Below are 14,126 nucleotides of genomic sequence, written 5' to 3'. Positions count from 1 at the left end.
CTTGAACATAAAAGAGCACCTCTGTGCCTGTGCCTCCCCCTATAAAATGGACAAAATAATATTGCTTCATTTCCCATGTCAAGCCTCAAGATGGTTTGAGAATTAAATTCAAAGCATGGCAAATTCAAGGCAAGAATCTATGCTATTAATCAATGAAGGATCTGTAAAATAGACAAGCAGAACTGGTGATAAAATATTACACTCTCCCACATAAACATGTTTGAGGATTTCAGGGGTTTAGTATCTGGCACATGCATTCCAGACAATCCCAAGTGCTTAGTAAGTGTTTTTAGTGAAAGATGAGTCTGGAACCCGCAGCTATTTCTTATTGTGGCTGGGGTGAAGGGACTGGTTTGTATTGCCAAGCTTGCTGTCAGTTATACTGTGAACCAGTTTATGAGCTTAAAAACAATACTGTTTCATTGGCAGTGTTTTGATCCCTCTCATCTCAAGCACGCTGCGTAACGGATGTACTTTCTGAATGAGCCCAGGTCAAAAGAAAAAGCAGTAGCTTACAGACTCTCATTAGCAGAGGTAGACACTTGTAACTTCAAGTCCAATTAGGTTTAAGAGAATCACACAGAAACTGAAACAAATCATCCATAAAGCGCAGTCAAAAAGGACTTCGTTTAATTAGTGATATGTAAAGACTTTTGCATAGAAAAAGGTTAACAAAGTAATGCACAAAAGACCAACTAGGTACAGTATTTTTAAAACAAATATTTTAAAGTATATTTTGCATAATGTTTAACATTTGCAATGTTTATTGCTTTCTCCACACAGCGGAGAAATCAAGTGCATAATAATACATGCTGTGTTTTATTTTTACATAAAATCTCTAGTTCTTGAGTTGATGTATTAAAATACTTAGGTTACTTTAAGTCATTGTAATAAAAAATGAAAGCAAAACCTTTTATGCAGCACTAGTTGTCTGGGTACTGACATCCCCTTTAGTACATTCATTTTGGTTTGGAATCAAACCCACATTACAATGTTGGCATGTAAAAAGCCAATTTAAAAATCACCCCCACAGTAACTTCATTCATACCCAGAGCAATAGTTATCCCCAGAAGTAGATAGTAGAGGAAGAGGAATCTTGCACAGAATCAGCTAAAAGTAAATGTCCAAATGCAACTAAATAAGTTAAACTCTTACAACACTGAGTCTCTTGTATTGGCATGAATCAACCACATTGATGTGTGCACGCTTTTAGTAGGCAATTACTTCTATGTGCACTATAAATTCATTGTTTGTAGAGATACAAGCAAGCACCATATTTTAAGCCATGAAAAAGTGCCTCAAGGCCCCCAGGCAATGCTGAAATGTTTGTTAATCCAAGCACTGATAAGATAATTGCTTTTACCAATGCTATGCTAGATGTCACCATTTGGCAAGTCTGTACAGAGAAAGTAAACTAGGTGAGATAAAACTGTCAAGCTGAACATATTTTCTTGGCAATCCTTTTGGCTAAAGAAACCTGTTGGTTTAGACAATATAGTCTTTCCTGGAATTGTATCAAATGGCTGTAATTTAAAATGTATGGTTTTCCTGCCCAGCTCCCCAATCTTTTTTCATCCTTGTGCAATGTTACCAGCTTTACAAGATCGCATACACACACACTTACACACACACACTTATGTTTTGAAAGGTGAGGCACTTAGTTGAACTTGAACATTTTGTCCAGCCTTATGAGAGTGTTATGGGTACAATCCCTCTCCTCCCTGCCAAATGACAATGATTATCTGGAGTATTATTAATTCTAAAGTCTATAAATTTCCCAGTAAACTTTTACCATGGGGTTTCCAAAAGCCACGGCTGCTCATCAAGGTGCCATAAGCAAAACAAAGGCAAATCTACCCAATACAACCACATGTCCTCTTTGAAGTCTGTGACTAGAATAGCTTTGCTGCTCCTTGCTTGGCTTTCAGGCATCTATAAGGCTATACAGACCTTTAACCTGGCTGAACAAGGACATTGACTTACTACTGCATACAGTCCAAAGGAGGTTTGTGGAGTGGGGCAAATCTAAAAAGCTCCCACTTCGGTGCCCCACGGCCGGTAGGGTTTACTGTTTCCACCACTGCCTGCTTGTTGAGGACTGGAAGCTGCTGACACAGATAATGGTGGACTAATTGCTGTTGCAGCTGTCACTGCTGCTGCTGCACTAGGTGGAAGCATTGGGAATGCTCCAGTGAAGGAGAGAGGGAAACTCTGAGCAGCTGCAGTAGCTGCAGCAGCAGCGGCATGTACTGTGGCTGAGAGTGAGAGGAGAGAGGTAGAAAGTGGTGGGACACAAGGAGCAACGCTGCCAGCAGAGGGCATTCTGAGTGCGGAATCAGCGTGGGCAAACGTGGCTGTGAGAAGCGCAGAACCATGTGGAGGCATTTCTGTGGCTGTGGAGAGTCTACAAGGAGCAGTGTCAGAGTGAAGTCCATTCTGATGAAACAGAGCGGTTGGGAGGTGATGAAATGCAGCTGTCCAGTGGTGAGGATGCAAGGGATGATGGTGATGGGCCATAGATGAGGTCATTGCAGCAGCTTCCCTCTGAGAGGCACAAGTGCTGAGATGAGAGACAAGCCTAACGCGTAGCGGATCAGAGGTGTCCAGACCTTCCACAGAGCTCAAATATCTTGCCACTTCTGTTAAACATTCTCGGAATCCAATGCTCATGAAATCCATGGCTAGAGCATGAGCATCAAAATAACCTAAAAGGAAGTTCAAAAGATACACTGAGTATGAGATGACTTCTTAACCCATCTTAGCTAGCAATCAGCAAAATCCTGACTAAGTAGTTGTATCATCTATTTGTGGGTTGAGAATTTCAGGGAGGAAAGTTTGCTTTGTAAATTACTTGTGTGACTATCTGTGGTAATTCAATACGCTACAGTTGTTCTTGCAACCAAATATTACAATGAAGAAAAATTAAGACCATCAGCATTTGAGGTTCTCCAAAAGCTATATGGTGCGTCTCATCTTGCACTGTAGGAGAGGCAAATTCCATGGTGTGTTTTTCCAGAAGTGTGTATGCACACACGCGTGCACAGACATGCACACACATGTGCACGCATAAGTGCATGCATCACTGTGTGCATGTGCACACACACATACACACACAAGAATGAGTTGAAGATTAAGGGGCTTTTATGTTGTGTCCTGCCCTTTCCCCCTATATTGCCGTTAATAATATAGTTCTTAAGATCTGGAGACTGCTGGAATATCATCTGTTTAGTAAATTCATAAAGGCTTTGTTACATGCTGTGTTATTTAGTTGCAAACTTAAAACATCTTGTCATTACTTCTGCATGATACATAGTTTCAGTGAAAAAAAACATGCTTTATGTAATGCAGTCACTAAATCTGGACAAGTGGGGCAGAAACTATGACTAATATCCCACGAAGCACTTCATCAAGTGGCAGATGAATTGCTCACACATTTGGGGCAAAGATATTTTTAAAACGGTATCTCTCATTAAGTTCGCCAAACAGGGTAGACACTTTCTAAAACATAGAGGAAAAATATTTTCTGTCTGAAAGGTTTTATAATAAAATCCAACTTCTAAGCTGATGCTTTTCATACAAAGGTGAATAATGCCATGTACATGGTATCCCACTTTCCGTTCAAAGCGTGGTAGTTTTTCACTATGTGTTTCAGTTCAGTCAGAGTATTTAAGTGCATGAATCTGCGTATCATCTTACAGCCAAGTTGCCCAAAACTTTCTGTTTTAAAAGATTCTTCAAGCCTTTCTGAGAAGCTCCGACACTTTCATTGGCTTTTGAAATTCATCAGGGAAGCAACCCTCAGGATAAGAATGCATCTGACAAACTTGCTTCAAAATAGTTAACTGGAGGTCTTATTCTGATGTTGACTTTAACCTCCCTCCCATCCACACAACGCCCTCCCACCTGAATGCGTTGGTGCTCTCAGTTTGGGCTAGTTGGCTTAGAGTGCTGTAAGCTAAAACCCACAGAAGCTTACATTAGAGCTGGCAACCAGACCTGGTCAGGAATTTTCTGATGAAACAAACACAAATCTGCAGAGAGCTGGCAGGATTTCTTCTTCGTTTCCTGCCAGCTCATCGTGAGGATGGCCAGAGTACCAGAGGTCCCCAGGACTTCCAAGCTCTAACACAGAGCCTAGAACCCGGGAACAGGACTCAGCTCCAGCTCCCCAGCAGACTCAAATTAGAATATTCAGTGCTTCCTCTTCTTTGTCCCAGAGCTGGGATACTGGGAAACCTAGTTGTAACTGGGGTTCTTCAGGTCTAGGTCACTAGTGCCACAGCAGGAAGCCTAAGTACCCTTGGTTCCCAAGGTCTCAGGTTCCCATCTTTCCCAGAGCTTCTAGATTTCTGGGTCCCTGTCAATCTGATGGGCTGATGAAGAACTAAGAGCCCCAAAGCTCTGGAAGCCATCGAAGAGAAGATAGCTTTAGAACTGGGGCTCCCAAACTCAATTTTATTCAGAACAAAATTGGAATAAAATGTTTCAAACTTTTTTTTAAAAATTTCCTAGGGAATGTAGAAATATTTAGTTTAATTCTGAAATGGAAAGGGGTTTTAAACACCACCCCCCATTTTAAAAAATGTCCATGGAATGGAAATTCCAGCTTTTGGCCAGCTCTGTCGGACACCTAGCTTGTGTGTGCACTACAACATAAGTAACTCAATTGAGTGCCGACAGCCTTTTAATGCCTTCCTTGCCTATTATTCGTCTCATGTTTCACTCAGAAAGAATAAGAGTAGCTAGCTTTGCTGACTGCAACAGGGGATGTGCCTTCAGCAATGCTAGCAATACAGATGGGAGTGCAGCACCTATAAGTGGGAGCTTTACAGAATGGTAATAGGCTAGCTCAAGAGTTCAGAGCTAGGTGCCAACCACCTTGTTTAATTCTGCAGCAAAGACATATGCCCAATTACACTACATTTCAGGTGAATTATACCTTGTTAAACATTTGCCATTTTCCTTATCTTGCCTGACCTGATAGCACAAATGCTGGCACTAGGCCAAAATAATACTTGAACCTGGGGGTTCTTATCTAAGACTCTGCCAATCCTACTCCCTTTGGCAAAGCTGCCCACACTGCAGCAGAGGCTCCAGATGAAGGTAGGCTGGCTCTCAGAACAGCTGGAGAGAGATGAGGAAGGGAAGTGAGACAGTGCCAGCAGGCTGGGCTTCCCCAAATGTCTCCAGCCATGAATTAAGCACAGGGCCAAATGTTCCATACCCTGCCCTGACTTTGGGACCACTACATGGAGCAGAAGTGGCCACTTCATGGGAGGGAAGAGGAGGAGATTTATCCAGGCTCTCACCGACCATTCCTCAGACTAACACATAACTTGTGACCCATTTTCTCCCCTGCAGGAGAACAGTTTTCTGCTGCTGCTAGGTAACGCTGTTAGCACAATAGCTCAAATGATGGACTATTTTGCTACAGAGATGGAGGTACCAGGGTTCACCCACTGAAATTAACAGCTCCCACATTATGTTTCCAGTTGTACATAACAATTATTTTTACTGTTTAAACAATGCGAAGAAATCCACATTTTAAACCTTGTTATTTAGGCTGCAAACTCAAGCACTCAGAATTAATTATCACCAAAATTAATGATGCCTCGCAAACTTAATTCAGCTTCTTTATGCATATTCTATATACATGTGCATAATGTCTTCCTTTGCTTAATGCATATTGATTTTAATTAGATGATCACATTTTGTTTTTCTCCATAGGACCCCTGCCTCATTCTGTGAGAACGGATGGTACTCCTAGAAGAAGTCTGGATTACATAGTAAATGGGACTGTGGTGCAAGCAAAATAAAGGCAAGGCAATGCAAGAAGAGAAGAGATGTTACACAGGAGAACCAAGATCTGTCCTTGTTTGTATCATAATCTTTCTATTTGATAATAAGTTGCATTGAAACCAGGGTAGGTGCAGTTTTCCAAGTGGCCAAGCTTGAGGCAGTGAGAGCCATATTTGCAAAAAGTGCAGAGTGCTCATAACTGTAGTTATGATGACCCCTCCCGGGACAAGTTTGTGTGGTCTGGAAGTATGACCACAGGTTTTGAAGTCAGGAGATGCTGATGGCTAGTTCTTGCTGTGTGGCCTTAGGCATGTCTCTTAATTTTCCAATCTGAAAAAATTGGGAGAATGCCATCTTCTGTGGGAGATGCAGATAGATCGTGTCAGTAGCATTTGTGAAGCAGTCAGTAGTATGGGGATGAGCACCAGCTGAGTGGTTTCAGCAGTGAGGCAGCTACAAGGGGGAAAGGGGCTTGCCTATGCCTGGGCCAGTGGGAAACTGTGCTGGGGTTAGCACCTAGAGGCTGTGTCCACTCTGCTGCCACTTCTCCCCTGCCCCCACTCCTGGGTGCAGCATGGGCATAGCTGGAAGCTGCCCAGCCCTGGCTCAGTTCCCCACTGGCTGGAAGCTGTGCCCATATTGCACCCAGGGAGCAGGAGGCAGGGAGAAGCAGTGGCAATGTAAGCTCAAGATTCTAGCTGCTGGGCTGCAGTGCAGGTCTTCACTGCTCAGCCCCAGCACGGACACCAGCAGAGGCAAAGTCTTCTGGCTCTGTAGGCCAGATCTACGAATTCTGCAGGCTGGATTTTCCCCACAGGCTGCATTTTTTCAAGCCCTGGTCTAGAAAGTGAAAAATTCTATATTACACTTGTACTTCAGAAGGCATGCGATAACTATGGCAATGGGTACATACAAAAATGATTAGAATAAAGAGAAATAATGAAGAACTGCTTGATTTTCAAGCACCTTCCATTCTGTGTTCTGACTCAGGAATGTCCTACATGTGGAAAAACAGCATGCGATTGTGCAGTTAAACACCGTGTCCTAAAGCACATGCACCAGGGGGAGGAATTAAAGTTGCAAAGACGAACTAAATTCTGTCGCTTCCTAACTTTCCTGTACTTAACTTTGTCACCTAAACAAAAGGTCTTTTAAATATATCTTTTTCTCATATGTAGTATTATAAACCAGCAGTGTAACTAAGGGCACCAACCACAGACACCAATTTAGGAGGGAGACACAAAAATAGCAGTTGCTACGCTGCTAGCCTGGCTGCTGCTGCCACTGCCAGGAGCCCGGCTGCAGCTGCTGCCCTGTGCACCATGCATAGAGCACAGAATTTGCTCGCTTATACCTCTGCTATAAGATCTCAATATTTTGAGATGCAACTGATCAGGCTGTCTGTATATTTTTTGGTCAAACAAAAGATGGGTCTGTTACTATTAAGTACAAACTACAATAGTTCAGGGTTGAACTTTTTGTTAAATCTCCTGCGATTAAAAAAAAGGTTGATTATTAACTCCTAAGTGAATTCCAAGCAAATATTTCCTACTAACAAGTAACAAGCAACTTTTTGGGGGCGGCAGAAGGGGAAATCAATCACCTTCTATGATTTAGACAACAGAAGGACAACAGAAAGATACAAACCTTAAAGGCTTTTTTTCCTCCTTGCATCTGTTAACATTTATAAAATGGGGGCCTAGTGAGGAAAAAAAAATCAGGCAGCTTGCATGACAACAGCTTGAACTGAACAGGTATCCAATGTTCAGAGCACCAGGGTAAGTCTGCAAGAGTCTGACTTCAAGAAAAAAAAAAATCTAACAACTTCTGGACCAACCGTGCACTCCATAAGTCATGGCTCTACCAAACCACCCACGCCTCATGGGCAATTGAAGTCATTTGGCTGCCAGCCTTGCAAATGTCAGCTCACACAAGTGAGGTATGCTGGTAACTTGGACTCGCTACAGCTGGGAACGACCCCCCACTAGGTCATTTAGTCCAGCCCTTGCATCCTTGCAGTACCGGCTGAGGAGGAACAGCCCAACACCCTGACATAAGCACAACTGCTTGCATAAAAATGTGAGTGCAGATATGCATGGCTATCCTTCTACCAGTATCTATCATCTGATCCCCAGTGGTGTAGGTATGCAAGATTAGATTTTGGCCTGGTGAACGAGACAACCTAACCTTGCATTTCAAATAGCCTGTTCCAGAACAAAGAAAATATATAAACTATAATGAAAGTTTCTCTGGTTCCACTTCCTTTGGTATAAGCTGCTGTATAATGAGTTTTAACATTGGTTTTGTGTGACACAATTGTTGCCACAAACCTCCTGTTTATGTTTGGATGTTTGTGTATTTGTTTTGTCTCCCTGTGCACATTTCAGTGCTCTTTGGAAACCCCAAACAAATCTCTGACTGGGCTGCCTGTGAATGAAGCCTTTACTCCCACAGTGTTATGAAAGCAAACACAAGCCCAGGGTCAAGTGCTTCTTTTGTCCCAGTAGTTCTTTCCCACGAGTTCAATCCTGCCATTAGCATTGATTTCCACTCCTTTAATCTGGGGCTGCCTATCACAGCTTGTCAAAAGACTGTTTGCAAAGATTTCCCCAAATATTAAAAGACAGACAGTCAGCTCCTTACCTTTGCCTCCTGTTGCCTGGAGCATCTTCAGATGATCCACTGTCATTTGCAGTATTTCCGCTTTTTCTAATTTTGCAGATCCCTTTGAGATAAGAGGCTCAAATAAATAAAGGCTTACAAGTGCTGTAAGCTTTAATTTAGTATACTTTCCATTGAGTTCAACCTTATGGTTTCAATTTCCCCCATCATTAAGACATTCTCAGCTTAATTCTTTCCCTGAGCATCTGCATCCCAGACTAAAGACAAATTCTGTATCCTGTCTAGCAATTCAGATGCGTCTAACGTAGTAGAAAATAAATAGTAATAGCAGATAGGATTAGCATAATATCAGGGATCATAGTCCCTTTATTAAAATGCAGGGATTGTCATTGAAGATGAACAGACAATAGAAAGGTCCAGCTCAAAATTCAAATCACCTCCATGTACGGTCACCTAGATGATTGGCTTGACAATCCAATGCAATTCTGGACTGGAGTCAGTGCAGTTACTGTACCTCGGTGCTATGGACTAAGGAGGCAGATTTTCAGATATTTTCTCTCCCAAAAGAATGGTAACAGTTAATAGCCAAGAGTCAGCTATTAATGCTGGATGACCCATCGCAGCACTGTTTTCTGCTTTTACCAGTAGGTGTCACTGTGAACACATACCGTCTTTAATTTGAGGAATGTTCAGAAATTTAAAAAATGGCCCAATGCATTTTTCATGCTTCATTTGGCTGATGAACATCCCCTTCTCATCCTATGGTGAAAGACTTCTGTATCTACATGCACATATCCCACAGTTATTTTGAACTTGTAAGAAGGCTGGTTTGCAGGACCAGGAGAGACAACCATTGTGAACAGAGAAAGCATGATGTCGCTGTCAGGGAGAAGCTAAAGCATTGTCGAGGTTGGTTTACAGCCTTGTAAATGTTACAAAAATATAAATGTCACATCTTAAATGACTAAGGTATTTAACTGTTTATAGTTTGTGCTCACTTTGGCAGTGCATATAGTAAAACTGGAATGATACAGAGATTAACATAGCCCCTGCAAAAGGATGACATGCAAATTCGTGAAGCGTTCCATATAAAAAAACTGTTTATAGATTTATTTATAAATATTCTAATGTCAATTAGGATTTCATTACAAAGCAGTTATTTTGGTATTCCCCCGACCGTGATTTTAAAGTACTATCAAGTTGGGCTAAATCATCAGCCAGCATAGATCAGTACAGTTACAATAAAGGTATAATGACTTATGCTACATGAGGATTTGGCCCAGTGAACCAAAGGCTGCTCTGAGTTACATCCATGAAGACCAGCTGACTTTTCTAAGGGTGCACCAGTAGAAATGAGATTTGAATGATATAGTTCTCTGCAGCTAAATTTCATGATCTTCAAGTTGCTACAACAGAATTTGCTGAGAACAGAACTTTTGATTTTGTTAAACTAAGAATTCTATCATTTTACAGATACAGCTGTTCCAGCAACTTCCATAGCAAAAAGATTACTAAGAACCAATTATTTGAGGCCTGTCATACCACAAACATTTTTAAATCCCCGCACACACTACTTTTTCCGCTATTGATTTTTTGGCTTTTTTTTTTTTCTAAACTGAAATGCCTGACATTTCAAATGTACCAAATTCGGCGTACTTGTGATTTTTTTGGTTAGATTTTTACATTTTATATGGAATTACGCTCTGTACTTTTCTCAGTCCTAATCTTTTCCATAGACACAGTACAAGCCGTCTCAGTGAGAGTGACTAATAGCTAAAAACTGCATGTTGCTGGGTAATTTCCAAGGGCTTTGTAGGACTTGTTTTATAATGTTTGTGGTTTTTAAGAAGTAAACAATAAAATAGGACAAACAACTGTTGTCTATTGCCCCTGTTTTGTCTAGCTGAAAATACCTTGGTTGTGCTATGTTGCCAAAGCCTATGAAATGACACCATCCTATTAACGCTTAAAAGCATATTTGCAGGTGGCACAAGTGGTATTTTGCTTTCTGCTCCAATTTTTTAAAATTGCTTTCCTGTTACTTGTTCCTTGGTTCAGAAACATGATAAGGCCTGTACGATGAGATGCAGAGCATTTTCACCTCCTATAGAAACCACTGGGAGCTGAAAGCACTCAGCACTTTTCAGAATCAAGCTTATATTACCTTTCTATTTTTTTAAGTTACAGTGATCTTTGTTTGTTTGTTTGTTTTAATGTCAATCATTCCCTTTGATTTAAAAACACACTGATTTAAAACAGCCATTACTTTGCCACATCTCAGTTTTGGTTTTTATAGTAATGTGAAATGGCATTCTTGTTTTAGTAAATATATCTGGAAATTCAGTGATATTGGATGAAATTACTGATTATGACAGAAGCATTTTTATAGAACAGGTTGTCTTTTTCTATTGAATCCACTAGCAAAGAGCAGAACTGACCCAAAGCCCATTAAAATGAAGGGGAATCTTTCTACTGAAGACTCGCCTATTAAAAGCCTTTGAAAATCCCATTGACTTCATTAGGGAAAGGATCAGGCCCATAAAATATGAGCTAATGTACTGCTACTAAATGGATCTCTAAAAATGGAGTAATCTAGACAATCTGTTTACTTTTTAGAAAACCGGCCTAATTGGAATATTCCTGCAATTAAGATTTTTTAAAATAATAAAAGTTATTGAGAGAGAAAGAGAAGGGGAAGTTGGAAGAATGTCTTGCATTTGGAAGCTTGTCTACCGTTGGCCAACTACATCGTTGGTCCAATAAAAGAGATCACCCTAAGAAATCCTTGTCCCCCTTCCACCCTTAAGGGACTTAGACAGAGGAGTAATTGACATTTAAAAAAAAAAAGTAAATGGAGGAAAGTACATTTTTAAACAAAACCACTACTGGAATTCATCGAAAGAACAGAGGCAACATGAACACTGTTACCCTTAAGGGGAAAACTAACCAAAGAATGGAAATGCTTTTCAGCTTTAAGATGGATTATGGTTTTAATAGTTTTGCCACAACAAAGCATTTTATTGAAATGCCTACTTTCTGCCAGAGCAGGACATATACAATATGATTTTAACAAGCTTTACAAGAGAACCAGCATTGCCAGATGAGATACAGTATATTAAAAAAAAAAAAGAGCACGCTTACTTGTTTTTCAAAAGCAGTTGGCACAAGCCGCCTCAACTCAGATAAACTGTTATTTATACGATCACGGCGCCTTTTCTCTATAATCTATCCCCAAAACAAAAAACAAAAATAAAGTGTGTAAAAATGATGGATAAAATCAACACATGCAATTTTTTATGTAGAGAAGGAATGTAAAAAGAAAAAGAAAAAAAAAAGACCTAAAATAATGATAATAATAATAAAATAAAATAAAAAACAAAACAAAACACATACCCCTCTTCTTTTCTTTCTGGCCATGATCTGAGATGTTGTTGTTGGGGAATTTGATCGAATCAAAGAACTACTACTTTGCCTATGAAAACAATAAAAGTATGTCAGGTGTTGCATTACATGACATTGCTCCCACCTAGATGTGGCGGGTCATCTCATTTGAAAAATTCACAGCTATTTCAGCTCTGCTTTAATGGGTTTGGAAGATATGCTTTTGTGTTACAAGGTTAGCGTTTCTTCTTTCAGAGGTTTCACTTTTCAGCCCCCCCCCCGCCTTCTCTCCCCGTTTTATATTAGCTGGCAGAGTACTTTGGTGAAAGTATCCCTCCCAAAGACACTTCCCTGCAGTAGCATGATTGAACTGGCTTTCACAACATATATGCTTGTGTATAGAAAATATGCCTTCTAATGGAATTTGATAAAGAAAATACAATCCATTCAGACACTTGAACACTTGTGAGTAAAGGGACTTTAGTTTTGCAGTCTCTGTCTGCCTAGGTTTGAAAGTTGAGGTCGAACACAGTAGTAACCCAGAGATCACATAACTAGAAATAGACCCCAAAGCTAATAACCCTTCTTAGAACTGGCAATACCTGCCAACTTTCAAATGCAGCAGGTCTCTGCAAACCTTCAAATTCAGCCCTGTCTCAGAAAACCCTGGGAAACTTCATCCGCAGCTTACAAATGAAGAGAGAGTGCTTGCAGCGATTGTTCAGCTGCAGGGATCATATCTTACTTTCCAAAAGCCGTTTCCTATTGGTGCTGATTTATTTCAGGCTGCTCTGGCTGACCACTTGTCAGTATATATCCACTGTTAGGATTAGCTGAAATGATTGCAAATTAATATAAATCTCATTCATTTTAATAGCCTGCTTTATACATGGTGGGTTTTTTTTTTTTTTAATTTGTAGGATTTGGGCTCAGTGTGGAGTCTTGCTGGTACTATTCAGATGTCAAACTTTAAGAGACTCAAAATTAAATTAAATTATAAAACCAACCTGCCTGAGCAACAGATTACTAGTCAAATTTTAAAGCAGAGATACTCTGGGTTCACATCTGATGGAGAGAGAACATACACGTTTCACCAATCCATCCATTCAGCTTTGAGGAAAATAAATTCTTCTGAAAGAGATCCTTATCCTTGACCATCCTGGTTCGCAACCCCCAGACCAGTGATTCTTAACATATTTTGTACCAGGACCCATTTGTAAACTTTGATGGCCAGTCCCAACCCAGTGCCCCTCACTCCCGATTTGCTGCCCCCCATCCCCAGGCCCCAGTCCCCCAATGTGTGGGGCAGGGGATGGGTGTGTGGGGCATGGGGGACCCCAAACAGCCCCTTCCAGGCTAGACCTCGACCAGCATGCAAGGGAAAATTCACAATTTCCCACATTTTTCTCCTTTCAAGGAGAACCCATTTTTGAAGTTTGTTGATCCATTTTTAAAGTTTGTTCGTGACCCTTCCATATATTCTTGCCACCCACTTTTGGGTTGCGACCCATGCGTTGAGAAACGCTGCCTTAGATCACTAGATTACAAGCAGACACCGCTGTGCCTCTCAAGTGCAACCCAACTAGACTTAGCCTCCTGGCTCAGTTGACTGTAATTCACTAGCTAAGAGCCCAGCTGAGCCTTCCCCTTCCAGGTGGGCTGACATCGGAAGTGTTTGTCCTTATGCCAGCAGTACAAAGGGTGCATGGGCAGTCTTACATAGAGGTTAGATTATAGTTGTATGGGAGGGTTTGGCTGAGGATGATCCTGCCTCAGACAAGGGGTTGGACAAGATGACCTCTGAGGTCCCTTCCAACCCCATGACTATGAAAGCACCTCCTGGCTTATCTGCTCTGCTGAATGGGGCCCTTCTCCCTGCAGCACACACAGATACGCACCCCGCGCCCTACCCCCTGCTGCGCACACACATGCCCCACATGCACATCCTGCATACCCTGCCACACGTACACACGCTCCAAATGCATACGTGCCACACATGCACACCCTGCACAACGCCCCCCCACGCACACCCATGCCACACACACACACACAGACGCCCCCCTCCAAACGAGCTGAGCCAGGCGTGCAAGAGGGGAGCGGGGGCTTCAACCCTGCAGCCAGGACAGCCCCCGCCTGCCAGCAGCACCAGGCTGGCCGGGCAGCTCCAGCCCCCTTCGGCTGCGGCTCCCCAGGGCGGCCGGCCCCGCTCACCCGGAGTAGTTGTTCTCGCTGCCCACGTCGATGGTCTCATCCATGTCGCTGTCGGAGGTCGTGTCCTCGCACGGGCGCTTCATGGCGGCGGCCGGGAGCGGGGCGCTGCGCGG

General features: G+C 41.9%; 1 protein-coding gene across 1 annotated transcript; it reads right to left on the bottom strand.

Moving 5' to 3' along the window:
- Positions 1-599: 599 nt before the first annotated feature.
- HEY2 (hes related family bHLH transcription factor with YRPW motif 2) lies at positions 600-14,120 on the bottom strand. The gene is made up of 5 exons (XM_019537991.1): positions 14,014-14,120; positions 11,815-11,893; positions 11,563-11,646; positions 8,443-8,524; positions 600-2,705 (listed from the first exon to the last, which is right to left on the bottom strand). The coding sequence occupies exons 1-5, from the start codon at positions 14,094-14,096 to the stop codon at positions 2,026-2,028; spliced, it is 1,008 nt and encodes a 335-aa protein (XP_019393536.1). The 5' UTR covers positions 14,097-14,120; the 3' UTR covers positions 600-2,025.
- Between the last annotated feature and the right edge of the window lie 6 nt (positions 14,121-14,126).

The sequence above is a fragment of the Crocodylus porosus genome, unplaced genomic scaffold (genome assembly GCF_001723895.1).
Source record: "Crocodylus porosus isolate Cpor-Errol unplaced genomic scaffold, CroPor_comp1, whole genome shotgun sequence".
NCBI lineage: Eukaryota > Metazoa > Chordata > Crocodylia > Crocodylidae > Crocodylus > Crocodylus porosus.
Note: the sequence above shows the minus strand (reverse complement) of the source record. Positions and strands in the feature narration are given on the sequence as shown.

Coding starts and splice junctions, on each gene's coding strand:
- HEY2 (XM_019537991.1), bottom strand. CDS start 14,096: ATGAAGCGCCCGTGCGAGGACACGACCTCCGACAGCGACATGGATGAG. Junction 11,647..11,814: donor CCAGAAAGAAAAGAAGAGGG/GTATGTGTTTTG, acceptor TTTTGGGGATAG/ATTATAGAGAAAAGGCGCCG. Junction 2,706..8,442: donor CCAGGCAACAGGAGGCAAAG/GTAAGGAGCTGA, acceptor ACTTCCTTTTAG/GTTATTTTGATGCTCATGCT.